The sequence below is a fragment of the Sus scrofa genome, chromosome 13 (genome assembly GCF_000003025.6).
Source record: "Sus scrofa isolate TJ Tabasco breed Duroc chromosome 13, Sscrofa11.1, whole genome shotgun sequence".
Classification (NCBI taxonomy): domain Eukaryota; kingdom Metazoa; phylum Chordata; class Mammalia; order Artiodactyla; family Suidae; genus Sus; species Sus scrofa.
In genome coordinates this window covers 207,204,756-207,226,743 of record NC_010455.5, presented here as the reverse complement: position 1 = coordinate 207,226,743, position 21,988 = coordinate 207,204,756, and the positions used below count along the sequence as shown (strand labels likewise).

At 61.4% G+C, this 21,988-nt stretch overlaps 1 protein-coding gene and 1 long non-coding RNA gene across 8 annotated transcripts in view; both read right to left on the bottom strand.

Moving 5' to 3' along the window:
• Positions 1-14,405, bottom strand: part of TRPM2 (transient receptor potential cation channel subfamily M member 2) — a 50,975-nt gene extending 36,570 nt beyond the window's left edge. Inside the window, exons 1-7 of one of the 7 annotated variants that reach the window (XM_021071509.1) lie at positions 14,087-14,405; positions 10,043-10,285; positions 9,317-9,423; positions 4,318-4,486; positions 3,218-3,398; positions 2,492-2,658; positions 894-1,074 (exon numbers count right to left, since the gene is read on the bottom strand). In XM_021071509.1, the coding sequence (XP_020927168.1) occupies positions 894-1,074; positions 2,492-2,658; positions 3,218-3,398; positions 4,318-4,486; positions 9,317-9,423; positions 10,043-10,204 (967 nt within the window). In that variant the 5' untranslated portion in view covers positions 10,205-10,285; positions 14,087-14,405. The remainder of the gene's footprint in view (positions 1-893; positions 1,075-2,491; positions 2,659-3,217; positions 3,399-4,317; positions 4,487-9,316; positions 9,424-10,042; positions 10,286-14,086) is intronic. The other 6 variants (XM_021071506.1, XM_021071502.1, XM_021071507.1 and 3 more) reach the window with 6 other exon arrangements.
• On the bottom strand, positions 17,452-21,896 carry LOC102158266. The gene is made up of 4 exons (XR_299372.3): positions 21,118-21,896; positions 20,755-20,952; positions 20,536-20,650; positions 17,452-18,740 (listed from the first exon to the last, which is right to left on the bottom strand). It is a non-coding gene; the product is annotated as an uncharacterized LOC102158266 (long non-coding RNA).

The following is a 21,988-nucleotide window of genomic DNA, read 5'->3' as shown; positions in this document are numbered from 1 at the left end:
AGCACAGAGCCCAGCTTAGGACGGAGGGCTCGGGCTGGCCACCCGCGCCTCCCCCGCCTGGCGCTCCAGCCACACCACCGGCGCTCCCGGGCCCTCTAGGGAGCAGGGAAAGCAGGATGGTCAGAGACGCCCTGGGTCCCCGCCCCCACCCCCCAGGCCACAGCGACCAGCCTGCCTTCGCCTCAAATCTGGGCACAGCTGGGGACCCCGCGAACCGCATCGGAACTCCACCCCCTGGTCGCTCGGCCAGCCCCACCCTGAGCCTTTCCTCCGGATGTGGGGGCTTGTGAGGGCGTCAGAAACATCCTTCCCCAGGACGCAAACCTGGTCTCCAAGTGTCCACACGGTCTCACCCCCACCCCACGCGCACCCCTGCCCCGACACGCCCCATCCAAACAGGTCCTCAAAGGGTGGTCCCCCAGGAGCGTGGAAATGCAGGTTCTCGCCCGCTCGGACCCGTGACTCAGAGACCCCGGCGCGGGCCTGCCTCTGAGGACCCTGACATGCAACCGAGCGGGAAAACCTTGGCTCACGGGGGCCTGACCCACCTGCAAATCAGGTGCCAGATCCCGCGCACTTGACCTCCCAATGCCCTAGACTCCAGCCCACCCCGGCCCGGGGAAAAGGCTTGGCCTTTGACTCCAGCTCATTCTGACTTCCGCGCTGAGGCGCGTTTGTGGTGCAAAGTGACCGTCGGACAGTCTGAGACCTGACTGCCCGGACTTTCCTTCCACGGGTTAAAAAGGGCCCAAGAAGGGGACCCCCGACCCAGAGTACACACACCGGGTGCGTCCCGACAACCCCCTCGGCGCCCCGCCCGATGGGCACCCTGCTGGCGGCCAGCCGGACGCCTGGGCCGGCCTGCGCCCCTCAGCGCCTCCTCCGCCTCTCACCCCCTCTCTCCTTGGTCTGCTCCGATATGAACTTCTCCAGCCTCGCCCTCAGGGGAATCTCCACCCCGTAGCGGCCGTGGGTCCCGTCGTCCACGAGGATGAAGTGGGAGTGGTTGCTGTCCAGGCAGGTCAGGTGCCCTTGGCCTTCCTCATCCATGACGTACTCAGCAGGGAAGCCGCCCTGGGGAAGGAGAGGGGTGGACACAGACGGGGAGTTTGACACCTTTCGCGCTGGGAAGGGGCGGCCGAGCAGGCTGGGCCATCGGGTCCTAAGCCCTGGAGGCTGTGGGTGTCCCCTTACTTGGGAAAAGGGCCTCCGCAGACATGTTTAAGCTGAGGACCTGACCATCCAGGTGGGTCCTAGCACTATGACGGGTGTCCCTTATTAGAGGAGCAGAGGGAGATGTGACTACAGGAGAGGAGGCAGAGACGGGAGTGACGCGGCCACGAGCCAAGGAAAGTGGCGGCCACCGGAAGCTGGAGGGAACAAAGAGCGGCTTCTCTTCTACAGCCTCTGGGGCGGGGGGCTGGCCCTGCCGATTTCTCAGTGCTGGCCGAGTGGTCCTGGTTGCGGAGTTCGCGCATCCAGAGGTGGGAGAGGACATTCCTGTGGCTTTAAGCCACCGGCTCTGTGGTCATCTTGGGACCCAGATCCTGAAAGGGTGGCTGCTGGACCAGCACACGGCCCCTGGGGTCCCCAGAGCCTGGCAGGTGCTGCAGCGGGAAGTCTTCCGAACTCAAGATGGGGAGAAAAGTGAAGAGTGACGTTGGAAGTCAGCGCGTGTCCCTTGGCCTCAGTTCCGCCCGTGGGATGGGCATTCGAGACAACCAGTCCCACCCACAAAGCGCATCCGTGATGCTGACACAGAAGGATGGCAAGAGCCAGGGCGCAGGCTGGCCAGAGGACCAGCGCTTGTGACCCACGGAAGGGACCATCACCCAGAGAAGCTCTCGCGGGAAACAAAAGCATGTCGCCAGCCCCCACGGGGCCGTTGTAACCACGCCTCCCCCGCAAGCCCAGGAGACTTGTCTTCAGGGGCGAGCGTTTCTCCAGACCTTCCTGAATTAAGTGGACATGCTCACTATGCCACATCTACTGGCTCCTCCAAAAAACCGTAACTGAATGAATCAAATTCTTTTCCACCTTAAGTCCCCACATTTAAGCACTCGCTTTCGTAGGCTGCAGCTGGCAGAGGCAGGAGGCTCTGTCTTCCAGATCAAGAGAGAGAAGCTCGTGGTGGGGGATCAGGGCATCGTCACCCCCGCCCCCCGGCTGAAAGGTCAGGCTCTGGGATCTGACAGCTCAGATGCTCGCTGGCTGCGAGCTCCTGGCCAAGCGCTTCCTTCGCAAAGTCCGTTCTCATCAGGGCGGCGACAGGAAGGGCCCCGGACCAGCGGTGGCTCTACCGACTCTTGACCCCCAATTAGAGTCCAGCCTGTCAGCTTCACGTCCGGGGTCACCAGGGTGTGTGGCGTGGGGGTTTGAGCCCAGGTCTCCTGTGTCCCAGTCCAGCCGCTTGTACCCTGGTGCCACTGAGCAGCCCCACCTGCCAGCTGCCCTCTGAGCCCGCCCGCTGCAGGGGCAGCCACCCGCTCACCGTGGGGTGGATCAGGCTCTCCCGGTTGTGCACGGTGCCCCACGTGGCAATTCCGATGGTGACGACCTCTCCTTCGCTGTAGCTGCTGCTCAGGCTGAAGCCGCGCACCGCCTCACCCACCTGCTTCATGACGCCTGTGTGGGAGCCCCCAGTGATAATCCAGGCACCTGGGAAGGAGGAGGAGTCCTGGGTGCACCCTGCCAGCCAGCACCCCGCATGCCCCTGGCACTCACTGCCCCAGCTCTGCGGACCCCCTGCTCAAGGGCTCGAAACTCGCTGCAACAAGCCACAAGCCAGGGCCTCAGGGGAAGCGCCTCCACACCCCACCTCTGTGGCAGCCGGGAGCCACGATGCCCCACGTTGCTCAGCTAGGCGGGGGCGGGGGGCAGGTACAGGGACCCTATCTTCTGACTGCAGGCCTTGCCCCTTCTCCCTGCCCCCTGTGCTCTTGGGGACCCGGCATCTCAGAACCTTCTGCGAGGGCTTCTGTTTTGAAGCATCACCCATGGGGAGCCAACCAGAGCTGCGACTGCCACCATGAGCAAGCTGGGCACAACCGCAGGACGTGGGCAGACAGGGCTGGGCCAGTCTGACCAGATGCTGCCCACCTGGCCGGGGCCTGGCCTCGGTGACCCCGGGGGCCAGCAGTCCCAAGGCCCCAACTCTGAGACAGGGCCCCTCCCGCCCACCGTCACTCCTGAGCTGAGCCCTCCGCTCTGGGGCTACCTGTGGTCTGGGCCACCTTGACCAGGCCTCTTCGGAAGATGCTCTTCAGCCTGGGCTTCATGTGGAAGTCCTTGGCCCCACCCGTCACCGAGATGAGGAGGTTGGGGACATCCAGGCCCCAGTGCTGGGTCATGAGGTGGTAAATCACGCTGGGGGGGGTGTCCTGGGAGATTCGCACATACTGGGGCGGGGGGGCAGAGACGTCAGAGGGTCCGTGGGCAGCCCGCCCAGCCCCAGAGCCTGCGTCTTGCACCGGCCATGCCGGAGCCCAACCCTGTGGGCAGTCACCTCACCCCAGCTCCAGACCGAGAGTAAAAGTGGCCATGGCTGCGCCCACACAGGACACCCACGGAATGAGAGAAAGGGGAGGCAGGGCCCCGGAAGACAGGCCCCCAAAGGAGACCACAGGCTCCACCCTTCGGCCCAGGACCCCCCACGCCCTCCCTGCTCGGAGAGGCCAGGTCCCAGTCCCCCTGTAAGGCCGCGCCCTCGGCGCCTCCTGGCAGGTTTCACCGGCCCCTGCCCTGGAGCATCCTCCGCCTCCTCCTCCGCCCAGCGCTGCCCCCGCCTCTGGTGCCCTGGGCATGCCCTGCCCCCATGCGCAGAAGAGCGCCCATGCTCTGCAGAGGACCCCCTGTCCGGCTAAGCCGGCTCAGTCTGGAGGGTCGGGGACAGGGCTCACGGGGGGCTCACGGGGGCGGGGCCTGGAGACCACGCTGGCTCTGGGTCCGGCACCCGCCCCCCACCCCCAGCCCTCCCTGGGATCAAGTGGGCAGCGTCTCAGCGACTCCGAGGAGTCGAGAGGAAAAGTCACTCTCAGCTAGCAGGAGGCTCGGGTTCCAGACCCCCCAGGACTATCACCTGAGAGCTGCCCCAGAATCCTCTGAAGGCTGGTTTCAACAAGTGTGGCTGGGGCCCGACCAGAGTGTCTGGGCGGTTTGCACACGGAGCCCCATCCTCCCCTCCCTCAGCTGGGCGGCTGGGCTCTGTCTGGGGGGTTTCGGCCAGCCTCCCCCCTCCCCCGGCCCAGGGAGTCCCAGCCACTGAGGGACAGCCACGGTGGGCTGTGGCCCACAGTAAGAGCAACGGGATGAACCAACCTTTCCCATCTTCTGGCCCAGGCCCGTGAAGACAATGTCACCAAAGGCGTCCGTGGGCATCTCCTGGACGTGCTTCTTCGGGTCCCACTCCTCGCTCAGGAAGGCGTAGGGCCGGAGGGCCCCCTCCAGGTGCTGCTCACGTGTGTAGCCGCACTCACACACCACCTTCCTGCAAAGGCCACACGGTCACCAGGGGTGACCACGCGCCCCCTCCCCCGCCTGCTGCGAATGCCAGAGGGGGCCCCGTGGGGTCAGGACTTGCACCCCCCCGGTGGTAACAGGGCACCCCAGCCACGGAGCCAGTGGAGACTCATAACTGTCATAAAAACAAAAGAGGAAAAAAAAATCTTGAAAGTGAGAAAGGACACCTCACCTAATAGGGGAAAATAATTCAAACAAGGGATTTTTAATCAGATGCAAGAAACCAGGGCCAGAAAGAAGTGACACATCATTCTTCAAAAGACAAAACTACCAACCCAGAAGGCCACATCCAGCGAATCGTCATTCACACACAAAAGGGACGTCGCGACACACGCAGGTGGAGGAAAACTAGGGAATCCGCCCCCAACAGAGCGACCCCAGGAAGGAGGCCGGAGGAAGGTCTCTGAACGGAGATGAAATGACACAACACGGCATTTTGGAAGATTGCAAAGGAAAAAAGAGCAATGGAAAGAGACACACATGGGTGGATGAAACACATTCTCCTCCTTCTGAGTTTTCTAAATTACGTTTGGTGGTCGAAGCAAAACTGCTCCACCATCTAACACGGTTTTCAGTGAACGTGGAGGAAATGTCGTCACAATTGGACTATAAAAGGGGAAAAAAGGCAGTGTCGCAAGAGGGGGCCGTGTTTCCACACGTCCCTCCAACTGGTCACATCAACGTCAGGAGGCTGCAAGGGTTTATCAGCCGCTCAGTGGATGTCAGGCATGTGTGATCATTCACCCGTGCAATCTAACCCCTGCAACGACCTCTAAAAAAGCCATACCAAGAGCTATGATCAGAAACCACATAGGAAAATCAACACGGAATTGCTCAAGTGACTCACAGAAAGGCAGCAAAAGAAAAACAGAGAGAAATGTAAACCAAAAAATCCAGTGGCAACAGAGTTCCTGTGTGGCTCAGCAGTAATGGACCCGACTAGTATCCATGAGGATGCAAGTTCGATCCCTGGCCTTGCTCCGTGGGTTAAGGATCCGGCGTTGCCGTGAGTTGTGGTGTAGGTCGCGGATGTGGCTCGGATCCCATGTTGCTGTGGCTGTGGTGCAGGCCGGCAGCTGCAGCTCCTAATCGACCCCTAGCCTGGGAACCTCCATATGCTGTGGGTGCGACCCTAAAAAGACAAAAGATAAAACAAACCAACAACAACAAAAAACAGTGGCAGATTTAAGTCCTAATGTATCAACAGTTACACTAGATGTAACATTCTAAACACACTGACCCATGCCGCGGGTGCGGCCCTAGAAAAGACAAAAAAGACACATAAATAAATAAATAAACTAAAAAAATAAGAAGACAAAAACCTCACTACGAACAATGGGGACAGAGGCCCGTTTGCTCCTCGGCCACAAACAGGAGCCACCTTCCAAGAGGCACGACTCGCATGGATCTGAAAGGCAATGCACTGAGCGAAAAAGCCAGTGGCAAGAGATCACGTGGGGTATGAGTCCAGTTATGTGACATTCTTGAAGTGAAACAATTACAGGGAAGAACAGATGAGTGGTTGCCGGGGGTGACGGATCGGGGGACGTGGAGGTGGCTGCAACCCCTGGTGGGACCGTGCGATTGCTCTCGATTTCCTGTAAACCTACAGCTATTTCAAAATTAAAAGGTTAAAAAAAAACAGTGCAGGCTCAAAGCAGAAACTTCGGACACAGGAGTCATGTGCTCCCCAAAGAGAGCAACAGCCTGATAGCACCTCTCAACCACCGCCTCCTCTTATCTTCTTTGTCTTCATGGCTTGAAGTCTTTTTCTTTTTCTTTTCTTTTTTCTTTTTTTTCTTTTTTTTTTTTTTTTTTTTTTTTGTCTTTTTAAGGCTGCACCGCGGCATTAGGGAGGTTCCCAGGCTAGGGGTCAAATCAGAGCTGTAGCCGCTGGCCTACACCACAGCCACAGCAACGCCAGATCTGAGCCGCGTCTGCGACCTACACCACAGCTCACGGCAACACCGGATCCTTCCCCCACTGAGGGAGGCCAGGGATCGAACCCCCGACCTCATGGTTCCTAGTCGGATTCGTTTCTGCTGTGCCACCACGGGAACTCCTGAAGTCTTTTCATTTCTTGATGGCCATTCTTTGGGGTTTCAGAGAGCGAGGGGAGACAGCGATTGTTTTATCGCTTCACAGCTTGTTTAATCGGAGTTCTACACGTGCTTTCAGATCCCTACTTTTGGCTGGTAACCAGTGACCTAGAAGGCTGGGTCCAGACGAGACCAAACCAAGAGTCTAAAACCAGGAGAAACCTGAGCCCGAGGACACGGGAGACACGGCTGGACTTGGACAGAAAATGGGTTTCCTTGCTGCTTCCGGAGCGTGTGACCTCAGGGGCCTCTGTCGCTCAGCTTCTCCATCGTTAAATGGAGAAAACGATTGGGCCCGAGCCTGCAAAACCGGGGCGGGGTCGCTCCAGGTTCTGGAAGGGGCATCATTCATCAAATGAGTGCAGGCTGGCCAACCACGCAGGGGACGGGGATGGCCAGGAGCCCAACCCCTGTGCCCCAGTCCGCCGGGCTCACTCAGGCTGTCCTTTTGCTACCCACGACCCCCAGCCCCACAGCTCAAGCCGGGCCCAGGGCTGGAGCACAGCTCCGAGGAACACAGAGCCTGCCCCGTCCTCCTTCCTTCTCGGCACGACCCCCTAGGGAGGCTCGGGTCACTCCCAGACCTGAGGGATCCTGCAGAGCCCCTGGGGTGAGCCCCCTGGGACGGAGGGGAGAACTGGGTCCAAGGCGGGGACGGCAGTCGGGGGCCGAGGACCCCGCTGGTGTGTGGGGGCCCGTAGCTGCCCCAAACACTCACGGATTCCTGACAGCCTGGAACAGAGGCCCTCCTTCCAGCCTCTCTTCAAGCCTCACCCACCCCCACCCTGCGATCAGATCTTGAATGTACCCAAGAACTTAAATCTACCCAATCATTTCCAAGCCTGGCACAGAGCAGGACACGGCATTAAGACCATTGGCCCAGGAGTTTCCATTGTGGCTCAGTGGTAATGAACCTGACAAGTGTCCATGAGGATGCAGGTTCTGTCCCTGGCCTCACTCAGTGGGTTAAGGATCCAGCATTGCCATGAGCTGTGGTGTAGGTCGCGGATGTGGCTCGGATCCCATGTTGCTGTGGCTGTGGTGTCGGCTGGCAGCTGCAGCTCCGATTCAACCCCTAGCCTGGGAACTTCCCTATGCCACACGTGTGACCCTAAGAAGAGAAAGAAAAAAAAAAAAGACCGTTGACCCAGAAATTGAATAATCAGCGAATTCCCTCCGGCGCCCTCAGCTTATGTGGGCATAAGTGGGGCACCTGCCAGCAATGTGAGCCAAATGAGGAAGGAGCCACTGCAGGCATCAGACCCACTCAGCGCTACCTTGCGTGACGGCCCCTCCTCTGCGGACCCCCTCGGCAGCTCCTTGCGTTAATCCTGAAACTGAGGAAGGGGCTTCTACAAGTTTCAGAGCCAAACTCATCCTGGGCACCACCTCTTCAAAGCAGAACAGAAACACTGAACAAAGACGGAGCCCCGTTCCCACCTCACATACAAACTGCACCCCAACCCCCACTGACCCCTCCACTGTTCAGAGTTCAGAGGGGGCGGAGCCCAGGCCCCCCCCAGATTCCGCAGGGACCGTCCTCACAGAGCTCGGAAACCAGGGGCTCCTGTTGGGAGTCTGCGTATCACGAGCCTCTTCTGCACTGCTTCTTTGCTGTTGTTGTTTCGCTTTGTTTGTATTTCTAGAGCCGTACCTGCGGCATATGAGGTTCCCAGGCTAGGGATCGAATCGAAGCTGTAGCCGCCAGCCTACACCACAGCCCCAGCACCACGGGATCCAAGCCACGTCTGCGACCTACGCCACAGCTCACAGCAACGCCGGATCCTTAGCCCACTGAGCGAGGCCAGGGATGGAACCCGCATCCTCACAGAAACACTGTTGGGTCTTTAACCCACTCAGCCGCAATGGGAAGCCCCTCTGAGGCTGTTTTTTTTGTTTGTTTGTTTGTTTTTTTGCTTTTTAGGGCCACACCCACAGCACATGGAGGTTCCCAGGCTAGGGGTCAAATTGGAGCTATCGCTGCCGGCCTATGCCACAGCGACACTGGATCCTTAGCCCACTGAGCGAGGCCAGGGATGGGACCCGCATCCTCATGAATCCTAGTTGGTTCATTAACCACTGAGCCACAAAGGCAACTCCCCTTCTGAGGCTGTTTTTACAAACCTGTTTTAAAAACCAAAACTGGAGACCCGTGCAAAGTCCTCTGCAGTTGCCAGAATAACCGGTGTGCGCTTGAACTCACCACCAGCAGCACATTTGAGGTCAGGCTCGGCATCCCCGTTGGCGATCATTCTCCTCTGATTCCCAATCACAGGCCTCGTCCGTCCTCCCCTCCAGGCCGCCCCTCCTCCCTGCCTCTTCAGCGCTCTGCGCTGAATGCGGCTTATCAGCCCAGCCGCGGTCAGAGCTCAGGACTCACAGAGAACCACGAAGCCACACGATCACCACGCCCTCGGCACCCGGCATAAAGAGACGCCGAGCGCTGCGGGAGGGAGAGCCACGGCCCGGGCCCCACGGCGGAGGCCGGCTGCCAGGGAGCGGATGCAAGGCCCGGCCCGTGTGCGGCACCGCCCCGACCAGGTGTGCCTGGCGGGGAACCGCAACCACGGACCAACCTCTGTTTGTGGACTACATGGCATCGCTCCGAGCACCCCCGTCGCCCGCTGAGGGCCCTGCTCTGCTCAGCCAGCGCACGTGGGGACAGGGGAGGGGCCCTGAGCCCCGAGCAGGCCACTCACCCAGCATCCGACAGTTTGGACCTTTCCACAAAGTGCACGCACTCTTTCTTCTTGATGTTCTCAGGAATCCATGAGCTGAGGTTTGCTTGCTGAGGGTGAGGAGGGCACTTTGAGAGCCAGGGAATCAAATCAATACTATTCCCGCCCCGCCTGTGCCCCTGACACACCCCCGGCTTCTCCTCACAGGGTGGGAGCCCTCCACCCACCCACCGGAGGCCCGTGGGTGTGGGTCCAGGGGGCGCAGTGGGCCTGGGGATCTGGCCTCCTCCTGGGCCCCTGGGAACACTCACAGCCCTTTACAGTTTTGGGGGGCAGAGGTGGCCCGTGTCCTGCAGGCCGGAAGCTGGGACCCCCTCCTCCCACCCAACCTGGGGGGCTGGGACATTCAAGCGTCTCCAACACAGGCCCGCCCCGGGCTTTCTGTGAAGCCAGTGCAGCTTGGCAGGTGCCCTGGTGCCCCTGGCGGCTATAGCACCGGACATCATCCTGCCACGGGGTGGGGGGGGAGCTTTCTGTGAGCTCCGCCCAGGTGCCCAGGGCTCGCCCAGCGCTTTCCCAGGGACCAAGGACAGGGCTGATCCCCGGGCACAGCCTGGCACTGAGGCTCTCTCCCTTTAGTCCCCTCTGCTAAAGGGCCTTTCTGGTCTGGTGTCCCCAGCCAGGCCGCATCCCTTCCCTCCGTGGGTGCTCCGCCAGGGCCCCGGGGACCGGCAACCCGGAACCTACTTTTTCGCAGTTGTTGAGGAACTGCGGCCTCCTGTTCCTGCAGAGGCTGCTGTTGCTGCGCCGGAGGTTGGGGACCATGCCCGTGGCGGCGACCCCCCCGGGCGGCCCCCCAAAGCCATCCTCCTGCCGGGAGCCAGCTTTCCTCAGCGGCGGCGGCTCCATCCTGAAGGCCTGGCTCCCGCGCCACCACGTCCTGCTGCCCCCACTGCGCGGCTGAGGGGCCGGGAGGCCGGCTGGGGGCTGCTGCAGAGGATCAAGGGAAGGAGACGGCTGTGGCCTCGCACGGAGCCCCGTCCTCGGGCCGCTCTGCACGTTTTCCCGGCTGCCCGAGTTCCGGCCCCGCCGCAGCCCCGGGCAGCCTGGGCCCAGGTCACCCGGAGGGGCCCTGGAGGAGGAGTGCCGTCCCCACCCCGGGCTCCCTGTGGGCCCGTGACACCAGGAGCCACCATGCCCGGGATGAAATTACCCCAAGTTGTCACCCAGGGAGGTGCTCCACAGCCCCGGCTGCTCCGAGGGTGCAAACAGGGCCGCCTTGGGCAGAGAGCAGGTCACGAGGCCCCCCTCTCTCTCCAGCCCTGAAGCCCCTTCTGGCCGCATCCCCTGCCCCACATGTGATGGTCGTGGACAGACCTCCTTTCTCTGCCCGCTGCCCCGCAACGGGCCGCGAAGGCACACTGATTAGCCTGAATTAAAGTGACTTAAGAAAGGACCAGGGCACAAGGGACGCTCTGACCCTCTCTCTGTCCCCGAGAGCAGGACGTCATCTCTCGTGGGAAAGGCGCCCTCCCTTCACCTGGGGTGGAAGGACCCCTGTGTCGCCAGAGTCGGGGATGCGCGAGGAGCCTCATACACGAACACCGTGGCTTCTCTCACTGACTACAGCCCAAACCCTTCAGATCCGCCCCTCACTGGCACCCGAAACCCAAGGTCTTTGTCAATTCCCCGCAAATTTACCATTTTTTTTTTATCTAAAAAGTATAAAAGCGGCCTGCTTTAGCAGCTCTCAGGCCCCATTTCTGTGAGGTCTCCATGGGTGTGAATTTGAATTAGTTTCTTTTTCTCCTGTTCATCTGTCTTGTGTTAGTTCTACTATTAGTCCAGCCAAAAGAACCCAAGATGGCCAGGCGGGGGGGGGGGGAGGGGCATTTTCCCTCCTGACACCATTCCTCCAGCTGCCAGATGTGGTCAGTGTGCTGCGGGGGGAGCGAGACACCTGCCCAGCCCTCACCTGGCCCCCCTGTTCCAACCCCTTCAAGGCCACTCAGCTCGCGCAGGGCACTTGGGGTACAGCCCCACCTGGCCGCCGGCACGCAGGGCTCTGGCACCCCTGCTCCCTGCACCCTCGCTCCTGCCCCTGCCCCGGGCAGCTCTCTCCCCACCCTCGCTCCTGGGCCAGGTCGCTCCCAGAAGAGAGGTGCTGAACCTCCCACGTGAAGGCACTAGGAGAACGTGGGTGCCGGGAGTGGGGCTGCGGCTACAGACACCTGCAAATGCGGAAGCAGCTTTAGACCCGAGCAACGCGCAGAGTTGAAAGCGTTCAGAGGGGCGCGAGAAAAGCCTCCTTGGCCGTGGACAGACAGAACAGGTCTGGGGAAGCTCCGAAGGGGAGCAGGGCTGCAGAGAGAGCCTCAGCCTCCTTAGACCTGAGTGGTGGCGGGCCGAGTGCTGGCAGAAACGTGGACGGTAAAGGCCATTCTGATGAGCCTTCAAACAGAAACGAGGGCCACATTATGGGAAACGGGAGCCAAGGCCAGCGTGCTATAAAGTGCCAACGAGCTGGGCGGCATCGTCCCTCTCCTGGTGCTTTGTGGAAGGCAGAACCCGTACATGATGAGACTGGGAAGCAGGCTGAGCAAACAGTGAAGCAATGAACGTGTTGGAAGCACAGCGCGGCTGCTCTGGAAGGCTCACCGCAAGTGCAGCCGAGGGAAAAGGCAGACAGACGGCCTTGCTAAACACAGGGGATGCAGAGCTTTGCAGACGCTCAGCCTCCGCCTGACACTGAAAGGAACGAGAAAACCCCTTCAGGGAGGCGGTGGAGGGTGTGGCGGGCTTTGCTAAGGATGGAGGGAGGCCAGGCGCCTCAGAAAGCTGGGAGCCATTCATCCAGCTGGGGAGACGGTCAACAGAAGCCGGGGCCCACGTCCACCGCAATGGAAGACAGAGCCCGAGGCACCTGGGGGACCGGGGGGCCGCCCTCCCATCACAGCGCCACAGTGGGTGGGCAAGGGGGACAGAATGATTCCAAAGGAGGGGCCCTGTGGCCCCGCACCCTTCCACTGGGCTCAGCTCCCCCAGTCCAGCACCGCGCTTCTCCGCAGCCCCGGTGGGGCTCCTGCCAGCCAGGCATGGCCAGGGCAGCACCACCCGCACAAAGCTGTCTCTGCCACCATGAACACTGCACGGCTGCTGAGAGGCCCAGCAAAGCCACGGGGGCAGGCTGCCCCAGATGGTAGAGCCACTGGCCCGTGATTCCAGCCCAGTCGAGTGCAGAGTGGGCTGTGGCCGGCAAAGCCACGGGGCAAGACCACCCCCCCGCGGGCCTCGAGGATTTAGACGAGCTCAGCACCTGCTACCCTCCCTCCTCCCCACCCCTCCCTCTGGGAAGGGGACTGTCCACCCACACCTGTCCCTCCACTGGCTCTGGTTTCTCAGGATCATGGCTGGAGAGGGATCTGCCTCGGGTGACGTCGCCCGAGCCTCCCCACGCCTGACCCCACACCTGACCCCACACCTGATCTAGGTGCGACTTTGGGCTTAGCCTTCGGAGTGGACGCTGGAACAAGTTAAGATTTGGGGGCTGTTGGGCCGGAGCGAATTATCGTGCGTGTGACAAGGACGTGCACTTGGGAGTCCAGAGGGCAAAATGCTATGGTCAGACTGTGTTCCCCTAAAATTCCTATATCAAACCTACCCTCAAAGGAGATGAGGTTTGGAGAAGGGGCTTTGGGGGGGGGCAGTTAGCTCATGAAAGTGCAGCCCTGATGCATGAGCTCAGTGTCCTTATAAAAGAGGACCCCCCCCCAGCTCCCTGCCCCTCCCGCCACGGGGGGCACAGAAGCCAGGCAGCCACCCTCATCTCGGACTTTCTGTTCCCAGAACTGAGAGAAATAAATTTCTGCTGGTTGTAAGCCACCAAATAGGGGATTCTGTTATAGCAGCCACACGACAGTGAGGCCTGTGTGGCCTTTTCAGGGCTATCTACTGTCTCTACAGCAGCTCACCTGGCCTCATAACCGGCTTCTCAGGGAAGCAGATGAGCAGGACATGTCCCAGGTGACAGAAGAGGAAAGCGAGACACCGAAAAGCTGTCAATGGCACGGCTAGTCCACAAGGGGCCCTGGGATAGAGGTGGCTCCCGGCTCCCCACTCCCTCTCCGGGGCCCAGGCTGGCACAGGACCAGCAGCAGAAGGATGAGCATAACGGACTTGGTCTCAAGAGACTCAGGTGCACTTGTTCAGGTGCATATTTTTCAGACAGTTGCCCATCTCAGCACACCCATTAGGGTCCTATGAAGATTTTCGCAATCCCAGCTGCCCACAGGTCCCTGGGAAAGGCATCGACCGCCACCCCGCCCACCCACCACCCCACCAGACTCTGCAGGGCAGAGCCAGGAACCACTCCCCTGCCCAGCTGCCCGAGGGACACTGGTCTGACCCTCCCCTTCCCCTGCTCCCCCGCCTGGGGTCCCCCTCCAACGGTCTAGGCCCTGGAAGAGTCCAGAAACGTGGGGCTGACCATCCCCCCAAACAACCTTTTCTGGGGTTCTTCTCTCCCAAATCAACATCCATCACTCTCTTCGCCTAAAAGCAAATTTTACAGCTAAAATTCTCCATAAGCGACTAGCACAGGTGCGCTGAGAAAACTCTAAAAGTAAATGACTTTGAAGGAGAGAGAATCTGACAGCCGGCCAGACAACACAGTCCTACAACAGGCACACCTATAGACCACCTACAGCACAGACACCTGCCAAGAAGGCGAAGCTGCTGTCCTAGAGGGAGGGCACAGCGGGGTCACCCTCCACCCCAGCCCAGAAGACTCACCAGGAAATAGAGCCAGGGACTGCCTGGGCCACACTGGCTGCGGCCGGATGTGAACCCCTCGGCACTTCTCTAAACCTGGCAACTGCGCGCTGCTCCAGCATCCTCTGAAGTCCGGGTTGTGAAAGCTCTGTCCGGACTATAAATAGCCGCAGGCGGGTGAGGGGCAAAGAAAACATCAGCCACAGAAGTGGGCCGGGAGATTTTGGGGGGCGGTGTCAGAGCAAGAGCCGGAGAGGGCCCGGCCTCTGACCCTCCCACCTCGGGACACGCGCCCCGACAGACCGCGCCCAACCCTGCCGCAGCGCCCGCGCCGCAGCCCAGCGGATGCCCGCAGCCCAGGCTGCAGCCTGGGTCCCTGCGCTCCCCCCGCCCCCTGCCCCGCGCACGCCCGCGGCACCCCGCACCTACACCCCAGCGCGTGCCCGCGCCCACCCTCTGCGTCCCAGCCCCCACCCCGCAACCTGCACTCGCCCCCGACCCCCAGCCGCGCCCCAGCTCCCGCCCCCGCGCCCGCACCCCAGCCTCCGCTCCTGTGCCAGCCAGACCCGCGCCCCTGGACCCTGGCGCAGCCTCCCCGCGCCCGCCCCCCTTCCTGCGCCGCCCCCGCTACCTGAGTGTCCTACATCCCTGGCGGCGCGTGTACCTGCCTGGAGAAGCCCGCGCCCGGTGTCACTCACGATGCAGCGCAGGACGGCCGCCCTGTCCCCGCGCCGCCGGGCAGCGCGCTTTGCGTCACGTCTCCGTCTCCGGAGAGCGCAGCCCGCATCGTGCCGCGGCCCGAGCTGCGCGGTCTGCCTCCCCAGTTCCCCTCCCGAGGGGCTGGCGGCAAGGGTTAAAGCCTGCTGCAGATCCAAGTCCTGACCGCATGGAGAGGGGGCAGGCTGGCGAGGGGCTGTGTCCGTGGGGGCCTGGGGTCTGAGTGAGCCACTTCCCCACCGGCCTGCCCCTGCCCTCACCCTGCGGAACCCAAGGGCAGGAGTCCATCCCCTGTAACGCAGGACCCAAGGGGGCAGGAGGAGCGAAGGGCGCGACCCCAGCATCCACCCTGGCAGGTGCTGGCCTGGGGGGCCCACAGCTGCCTGACGCCCACCCGGGCTGCGCTGACTCACCGTCCTCCTGGCTGGGGGACTGAGGGGGCTGAATTCTGACTCTTGAAATACGGATGGCAGCTTTCCCTAAAGGTCCAAGCCCTGCAGGACGCAAGTCTCACCCCGCAAAGGCCCTCTCCTTCCCGGCCGCCACCCCATACGGCCCCGTGGTGGCTCCTGGGCCCCTGCTTAGGGTCCAGGGAAGTGAAGAGGGTCCTGCTGCCTCTCTGGTCCCAGGGCCTGGGGCAGGGGTGCCAGCCGACCCCTCATTTCCTCTCCTGGGTGCACTGACCTAGTGTCCAGACTCCTGCCCAGAGCAGCCTCCTCTAGAAGGTTCTTCTCCCACCCCGCAACCCTGCCTTTCCACGAAGGAGCCAACTGGCAGGGCCCTGGGTCCATCAGCCAAAGATGGCCCCTGTCTCACTATCCTGCCATCGGGGGGCTCTCGGCAGCTTGGGGAAGATGTCAGAACACATCAGAGCCCTTTGTATGGCACTTGATACACGTGAAGGCAGCTGGAGCCTCTCCTCCAAGGCAGGTGGTGCCATGGAATTAAAGCACAGCATCAGGGGTATCAGGCCACACTGCCCTGCAGGGTTCCACGCCGCAGGGGGCACAGCCCTCGGCCCGTCACAGCCGCACCCTCAGAGTCCGGCCAGCAGAAAGCGCTCAGCCAGTGGCCGCTGTAGGACTCCGCCTGCTACAAGGACGGTCACGGGCCCAGGGACACGTCTCAGACCCTGATTAACGGGCCAAGGAAGCAGAGACCCACCCGGGGCCACAGCTGGTAGTTGGCAGGTGTGTCCGCACGCTGACCCAGTGCTCCTCCCCGATGCCCCTGGCCTGAGGGCCACCTCATGACCAAAAGCATTCCGAGGGGCAGTTCATGTCTCAGAGACGGCAGTAACTGCAGAGCCGCCCGAAGGACAGGCACCGGCTGGCTGGCTTTTGTCCCCAGGTATCCCAGGGCCTCCGTGAGAATATGGCCGAGGGTGAGGATGTCAGGAATCAGGCTGCTGACGAAACTTCCGTGCCCATGCGGCCCCCGGGGGCCTCCTCCCTCCCAAAGAACCACATGTTTCACAAGAAGGCCGTGTTCCATCTGCCAGATGCCAGTGCAAGAGCCATTATGAAATGGCCTTTCCATTCAAATAAAAAGCAGGAACCATAAAGCACAAGATCAGCAAGTACCCATCTTGACTGAGGGGTGTTTCAAGTTCAGACAAAGGAAACGCCGAAGGGAGGGCTTGGTTACAGCGCGGACCTCGTGCCCGGGGAGGAAGGCCCGGCTCTGGCAGCAAGAGACACCACCGTCGCTGAAAAAGACGGGAGCTGGCAATTGGCACCACAGGCTCTGGTCACAAGTAGCACAGTGAAGCCGGCTGCCAGCTCCTTGGAGCAGAGGCGGGCAGACTGGGAGTCGGGGGCTGGGGGGCCGAGCCTGGAGCAGGGGCTGCAGACTTTTTCTCCGTGGTCCAGACGGCAAACCTTCAGGGTTCGTAGGGGATGGTCTGTCTCCAGCGGAACTGCTCACCTCTGCCCCTGCGGCCAGCAAACGGGCCCTGGCAGGACGCAAGCACGTGGGCCTGGCCGTGTGCCAGTAAAACGTTATTTACAAGAAGAGCCAGTGGCCGAGTCTGGGCTGTGGGCTGTGGGCTGCTGACCGCTGGGCTAGAGAGAGGACCAAGAGAAGCGGGCTCCGTGCAGGGGGACAGCGTCGCTTTCCTTCACCACTTCATCTCCAAAGTCAACAGATGACCTGTGTTCTAGAAACATCAGAAAGGACGGCCAGGGAGTTCCCGCTGCGGTGCAGCGGAAACAAATATGACTGGTATCCATGAGGATGTGGGTTCGATCCCTGGCCTCACTCAGGGGGTGGGTTGGGGCTCCTGTGTTGCTGTGGCTGTGACGTAGGCCGGCAGCTGTAGCTCTGATTCGACCCCTTGCCTGGCTGTGGCCCTAAACAAAATAAAATAAAGTAAAATAAAAAGGACGGCCAGGGGATAAGTGGGCGAGGTGGCGCTGTCCAGGAGGGTAAAGGCCGTGGATGCCCGGGGCTGCGTGCCTGCTCAGAAAGCTCTCCCGGGCGGCCTGTTCATTCTGCAGGGACAGTGGTGAAAACAGACCTGGAGGAGGTCCCCTTGTGCCTTAGCAGTAACAAGCCCGATTAGGAACCACGAGGAAGCGGGTTCAATTCCTGGCCTCGCGCTCAGTGGATTAAGTATCTGGGGTTGCCATGAGCTGGGGTGCAGGTCACAGAGGTGGCTCGGACCCCGCGTTGCTGTGGCTGTAGCATAGGCTGGTGACTGCAGCTCCAATCTGACTCCGAGCCTGGGAACTTCCACATGCCACACGTGGCTCTAAAAAGCAAAAGAAAAAAAACAAAACAGGAACAGAGCTGGAAAGGACCCCTGACAGTCTAGACACCGTATAACACGAGTACACAAGGCTGTTCTCTTACACAAGTTCGTTCTGTGGTTTTGCTGGGGAACCACTGCCCGAAACTGCCCACACTGGCCAGGCACACTGATAACCACTCAAGCAAGCTGGCTCACAACAGGAGGTCCCCAAAGGAACATGGTGCTGCCAGCCGAAAGCTAAAAAAAAACAGGGGAATTCGGGAGGGGCCCAAAGGAGGGAGGAGACGCCATAACACGTCCCACCAACCTCCCAGAACCCCCCGCGGTGGAATCCTTCGGGGCTGAGGGCACGTGCGCCACCAGGAAGGGCCTCGAGTTGGACCAAATATGGGCCGAGCGAGACCACCGGCCAAAGACAACTTGGAAACCCCCCATTCCTGTAAAACCCGGGACTACCAGCCACGGGCAGAGCAGTTCTCCTGGTTTCCTGACCCTGCCGCTCTCCCCCAGGGGGGCCCCTTCCCAGAAAAGTCTTTTTCTTTGTCAGCACGTGTGTCTCCTCAAAAATTCACTTCTGAGTGTTAGACAAGAGCCCACACTCGGCCCTGGAAGGGGGCCCTCTTCCTGCAACAATTTGCCACAGACTTCGTCAGTCCCGGCCACTCTCCTCACTGGCCACGGTCACCTGTTGGCGAAGGAGGGCAGAGGGGCTCATTCTTTCACTTAGGTGACCCCTGCACCCCTGCCGAGCACCCCCCCGAATTCCCCACATCCATCTGCAGTCTTTGCAACCCAGTGTGGGGGGGGGCTTCTCCCCCCAGCGGACGACAGGGAGTGGGGACTTGGGGACCTGCCAGAGCTGGCTCTAAAGATACCTGCTGACCATGTGGCAGGTCAGTCAGCCAGCCCGCAGGCCTCTCCTGAAGCCTCTCCACGGGCAGACCCTGCCTAGGGGCTGGGGCTCCAGGGAAAAGAGGAGCCCAGACTCGCAGGCTGGGGGAGAATGACAGACGCCGGCTCGGGTCGTGCTCAACATTGACGAGTTCAGGGGAGCAGGAGCTGGAGGTCACCGGTCAGTGTCAGGGCGGTGGGAAGGCCTGGCTGAGCAGGGCCCGGAGGAAGAAGCGGGTGGAGCCAGAACCACCCGAGGCATCCGGACCAGGGAAGGGCAGGTGCAGCGGTCCACGGCGAACTCAGGCCAAGCGCCTGCGGATCAACAGGAAAGCCACGATGACCGGCGGAGCGTGTGCCGGGAAGAGCGGCGCGAGCCGAGGCAGCCGGGGCCGGATAGCACAGGGCCCCTGAGCGGGTCTCTCAGGTGGGACTCTGTGCCCCTGGACCAGACCACCGTGCGTCCCAGCCACGTGGCCACCCCACCTCTGACCCGCCAGCCCGCAGCAGGCTGGCTGAAGACCGAGGCTGATGGCCGTCGCGTGGCCGAGGCCTCGCCCTCTAAGGCTGTCCAGTGCTCCGCCTGTGCTGGATGCCCCGGTAGCCCTGCTGTGGGGGTGGGGTACGGGAAGCTCTGCCCCGCGGGGCTCCCCGCCCAGGGCCTCTTCTAGACCTTGTCCCCGCATCTCCGGTCTCCTCTCAGGACCCCCGCCGGAGGGTCGGGCCATTCCTGCGCACCGGTGAGTCCACACAGAGCGGAGAAGCAGGCGCCCCCCCGTGGGGCGGGACCCCCGGGCTCTGGCTCCCCTGCAGGTCTTGCTAACACGCCAAGGCTGCGAGGCACATCCTCAGGTTGTTCCCACAGCTGTAACCTTGAGACCTGAGGAACCTCACCCTGGACTGAGGTGAGGACTGCACCCTGCTCCTTCCCAGTCCGTGTGCCCCCCGTGGCGTGGGCGGTGAGCATCCACCGAGCCCCTCACACCACTTCTGCAGAACTTGGGGTGGGGACTGATGCCGACCAGCCTGGGAGTCACAGTCTCCTGCTGGCCTCTATGCGGGAGGCTGGCATCATCCACTTTCTGCCCACCCACCCGCTGATCGCGGGAGCCCAGTGTGGCTAGAGGCACTGGCACAACAGTGCAGGTGGTATGGGGGCTCTGGGCCAGCTGGGCTCCAGCTTGCTACACCTTCTGCCTCGCCCTCCTCGAACCCGGCTCCACTCTCTTAGGACGGTTGCTGGGCCCTCTCACCTCACGGCAGGACCCGGCATGGATGAGGGGCCCCGGGCAGGAACTGACGGATAGACCCGTCACTACACTGCCCGTCCCAGCAAAACACAGCACATGGGATGCTACTGTATGTGCAGTTGTGAGGGGCCTGCTATGCAGCCTGGAGGAGCCTGCCAAAGTGCTGATAACCCAGGTGGGAAAAGACTCCGAAGGAGGACAGACGTGTGTGCGCGCGTGACTGAGTCGCTTTGCCGAAGGGCAGAAACGAACGCCGCGGTGTAGACCAACTCGACGCCAACGACATTTTAAAAAAGCGAAGACCTTTCCACGCCGCCCGGACAGGGTTGGTACGGCATGGTTCTCGACTCCCAGCGTAACCGAAAGGGAAACGGTCACGGTGCCAGCGCCCTTGATGCAAATGAAAGAGGAGCAGGTCCTCCAATCCCCTGCAGCAGGGACCCCCCGAGGTGGCACCGGCCCGGACGTCCAAGTGCAACCGTCCGTCTACGGAAGGAAAAGCGACGGCTTCTCATTCATGAATCTGAAGAGGACTTGGGAGAAGCGTCTGCCGGCGGCTTGTGCCACCGCTGCCGTTGAAAACCCAGCTCATGTCAGTATGAGATCCTCCAGGACCACTGGCCGTGAGCTGGGCTCAAGTTTGCTGCTGCCCCTGGAGCCACTCCTGTTGCTGCCGTTTCACTCCTGGAACCTTCACGAACCAGGTCCAGGCAGCCTTCTGGGAACCAAGGCCTCTCCCAGCTGACCACCAGCCTCTCACAGGGACCTCTTAGTTCACCCGCCTACCGGTGCTCTCTGTGACAAGCCTCTCCCCTGTGCTGTGTGGTTACTGCCACCCGGGCAGCAACAGGGGAGCTCACCCGTGGGTCTGACGTGGTGGATGGTCCCCCGGGAGGTTCTGCGCGTGCCTGCGTGGCACCATCTCCCGTGCACGCCCACGGGAGGCCACGCCTGACCTCTGCTTCTAGAGAGATCCTGAAGAGACGGGAGAGGAGGAGCAAGAGCAGCTGAGAAGCCTGCGACCAAGGAGGCATTTCAGGGTGAATGGGCCGCTGCAGCCCCAGGTCACCGCTACTCACCTGTGGTGGCAGGTGGGTGCCTCCGTGCCCATCCGGCCGTTCCCTATACTAGATTCTGAATGCTTAGCCTGCCACTGAAGACTGGGCTGCAGCTCCCACTGCTCAGGCCACCAAGTGGGTAGGAACAGCCACTGAGGGGTCTTGAGTTCTTCCACAAACTCTTAAAATAAAAATGGGTGGATGGAACGTCAACGGTTTCTAAAATGAAAAAAAAGAAAATGCAGCAGTTGTTAAACTACGGTGCGAATGCTTCTCTTTTTAGAATTCCCTGTGGTCTTCCTAAGGACAATGGCGGTGTTGGATGGGATGGGAGATCCTGCAGCAAAATCCCACTGTCCCCACTGAATCATGACCCCTCCTCACCACAGAGGTCCCTCCAACAGGGAGATCCTCCACAGCCCTGGGCTTCGGAGGTGACTCTGAGAAAGCCATCGCTGACCTCTGTGAAAGAAAACGATGATTCTGACCAGTTGGTAAAAGCGTTATTCAAAATTATTGCAGTGAGAGGAGAAAGAGAGCGCTCAACTCCAATTCAACAAAGACGGGGGATTTATGGCCAAGGCGCATGAGAGGCCAGTGGGTGGAAAGCTCCTGAGAGACGTGACGGGTAGGGGACTGAGTCACGGACTAGATTCCGCGGGAGAGGGGGGACGAAGAACGCATCAGGTGTCCGGGGTGATCGGAGATGGGCTGGGGTGACCAGCAGGATCTTTGCTGAGACCGGGCTGGGCGGGCCGAAGCCGGGACCGGGGCCGTGGGGACGAGGTCCCAGAGGAGGCCGGTCTCGGTCTCGTCCCCCCAGCAGTCTGAGATCCTGGATCCCTGTCCTAGCGCCCTCTGCAGGCAGCCCAAAGAACTTGACTTCTAAAGCATTCAAGTGCCGTGAGGGCTCCCTTCGGGCTGGCCGGTATCTTCGGCACCTGCCTCCTTCCGTAAGTGCCGAGACGAAGGGGTCAGGACAAGTCCTTTCAACTCTTTAACTCTTTGTAACCCGGGGCAGTTAAGAGCCCACCCCCTTGACGCTCGGCGAGGGCGGTGGGTCCCCAACCCCGGCGCGGAAGGATGACGTCAGAGCCTGGCCTCCCACTCTGCGCAGGCGCAAGACCGGCGGCGCGCCGCCGGGGCAGGGCGGAGCGGGCGGGGGGCGGAGCCAAAGCGCGAAGAGGAAGCCCGGGCGGCCCACTGCGCTCGCGCTGACCCGCCCCCTCGCCGGCGGCCAATGGGCTCTCTGGAC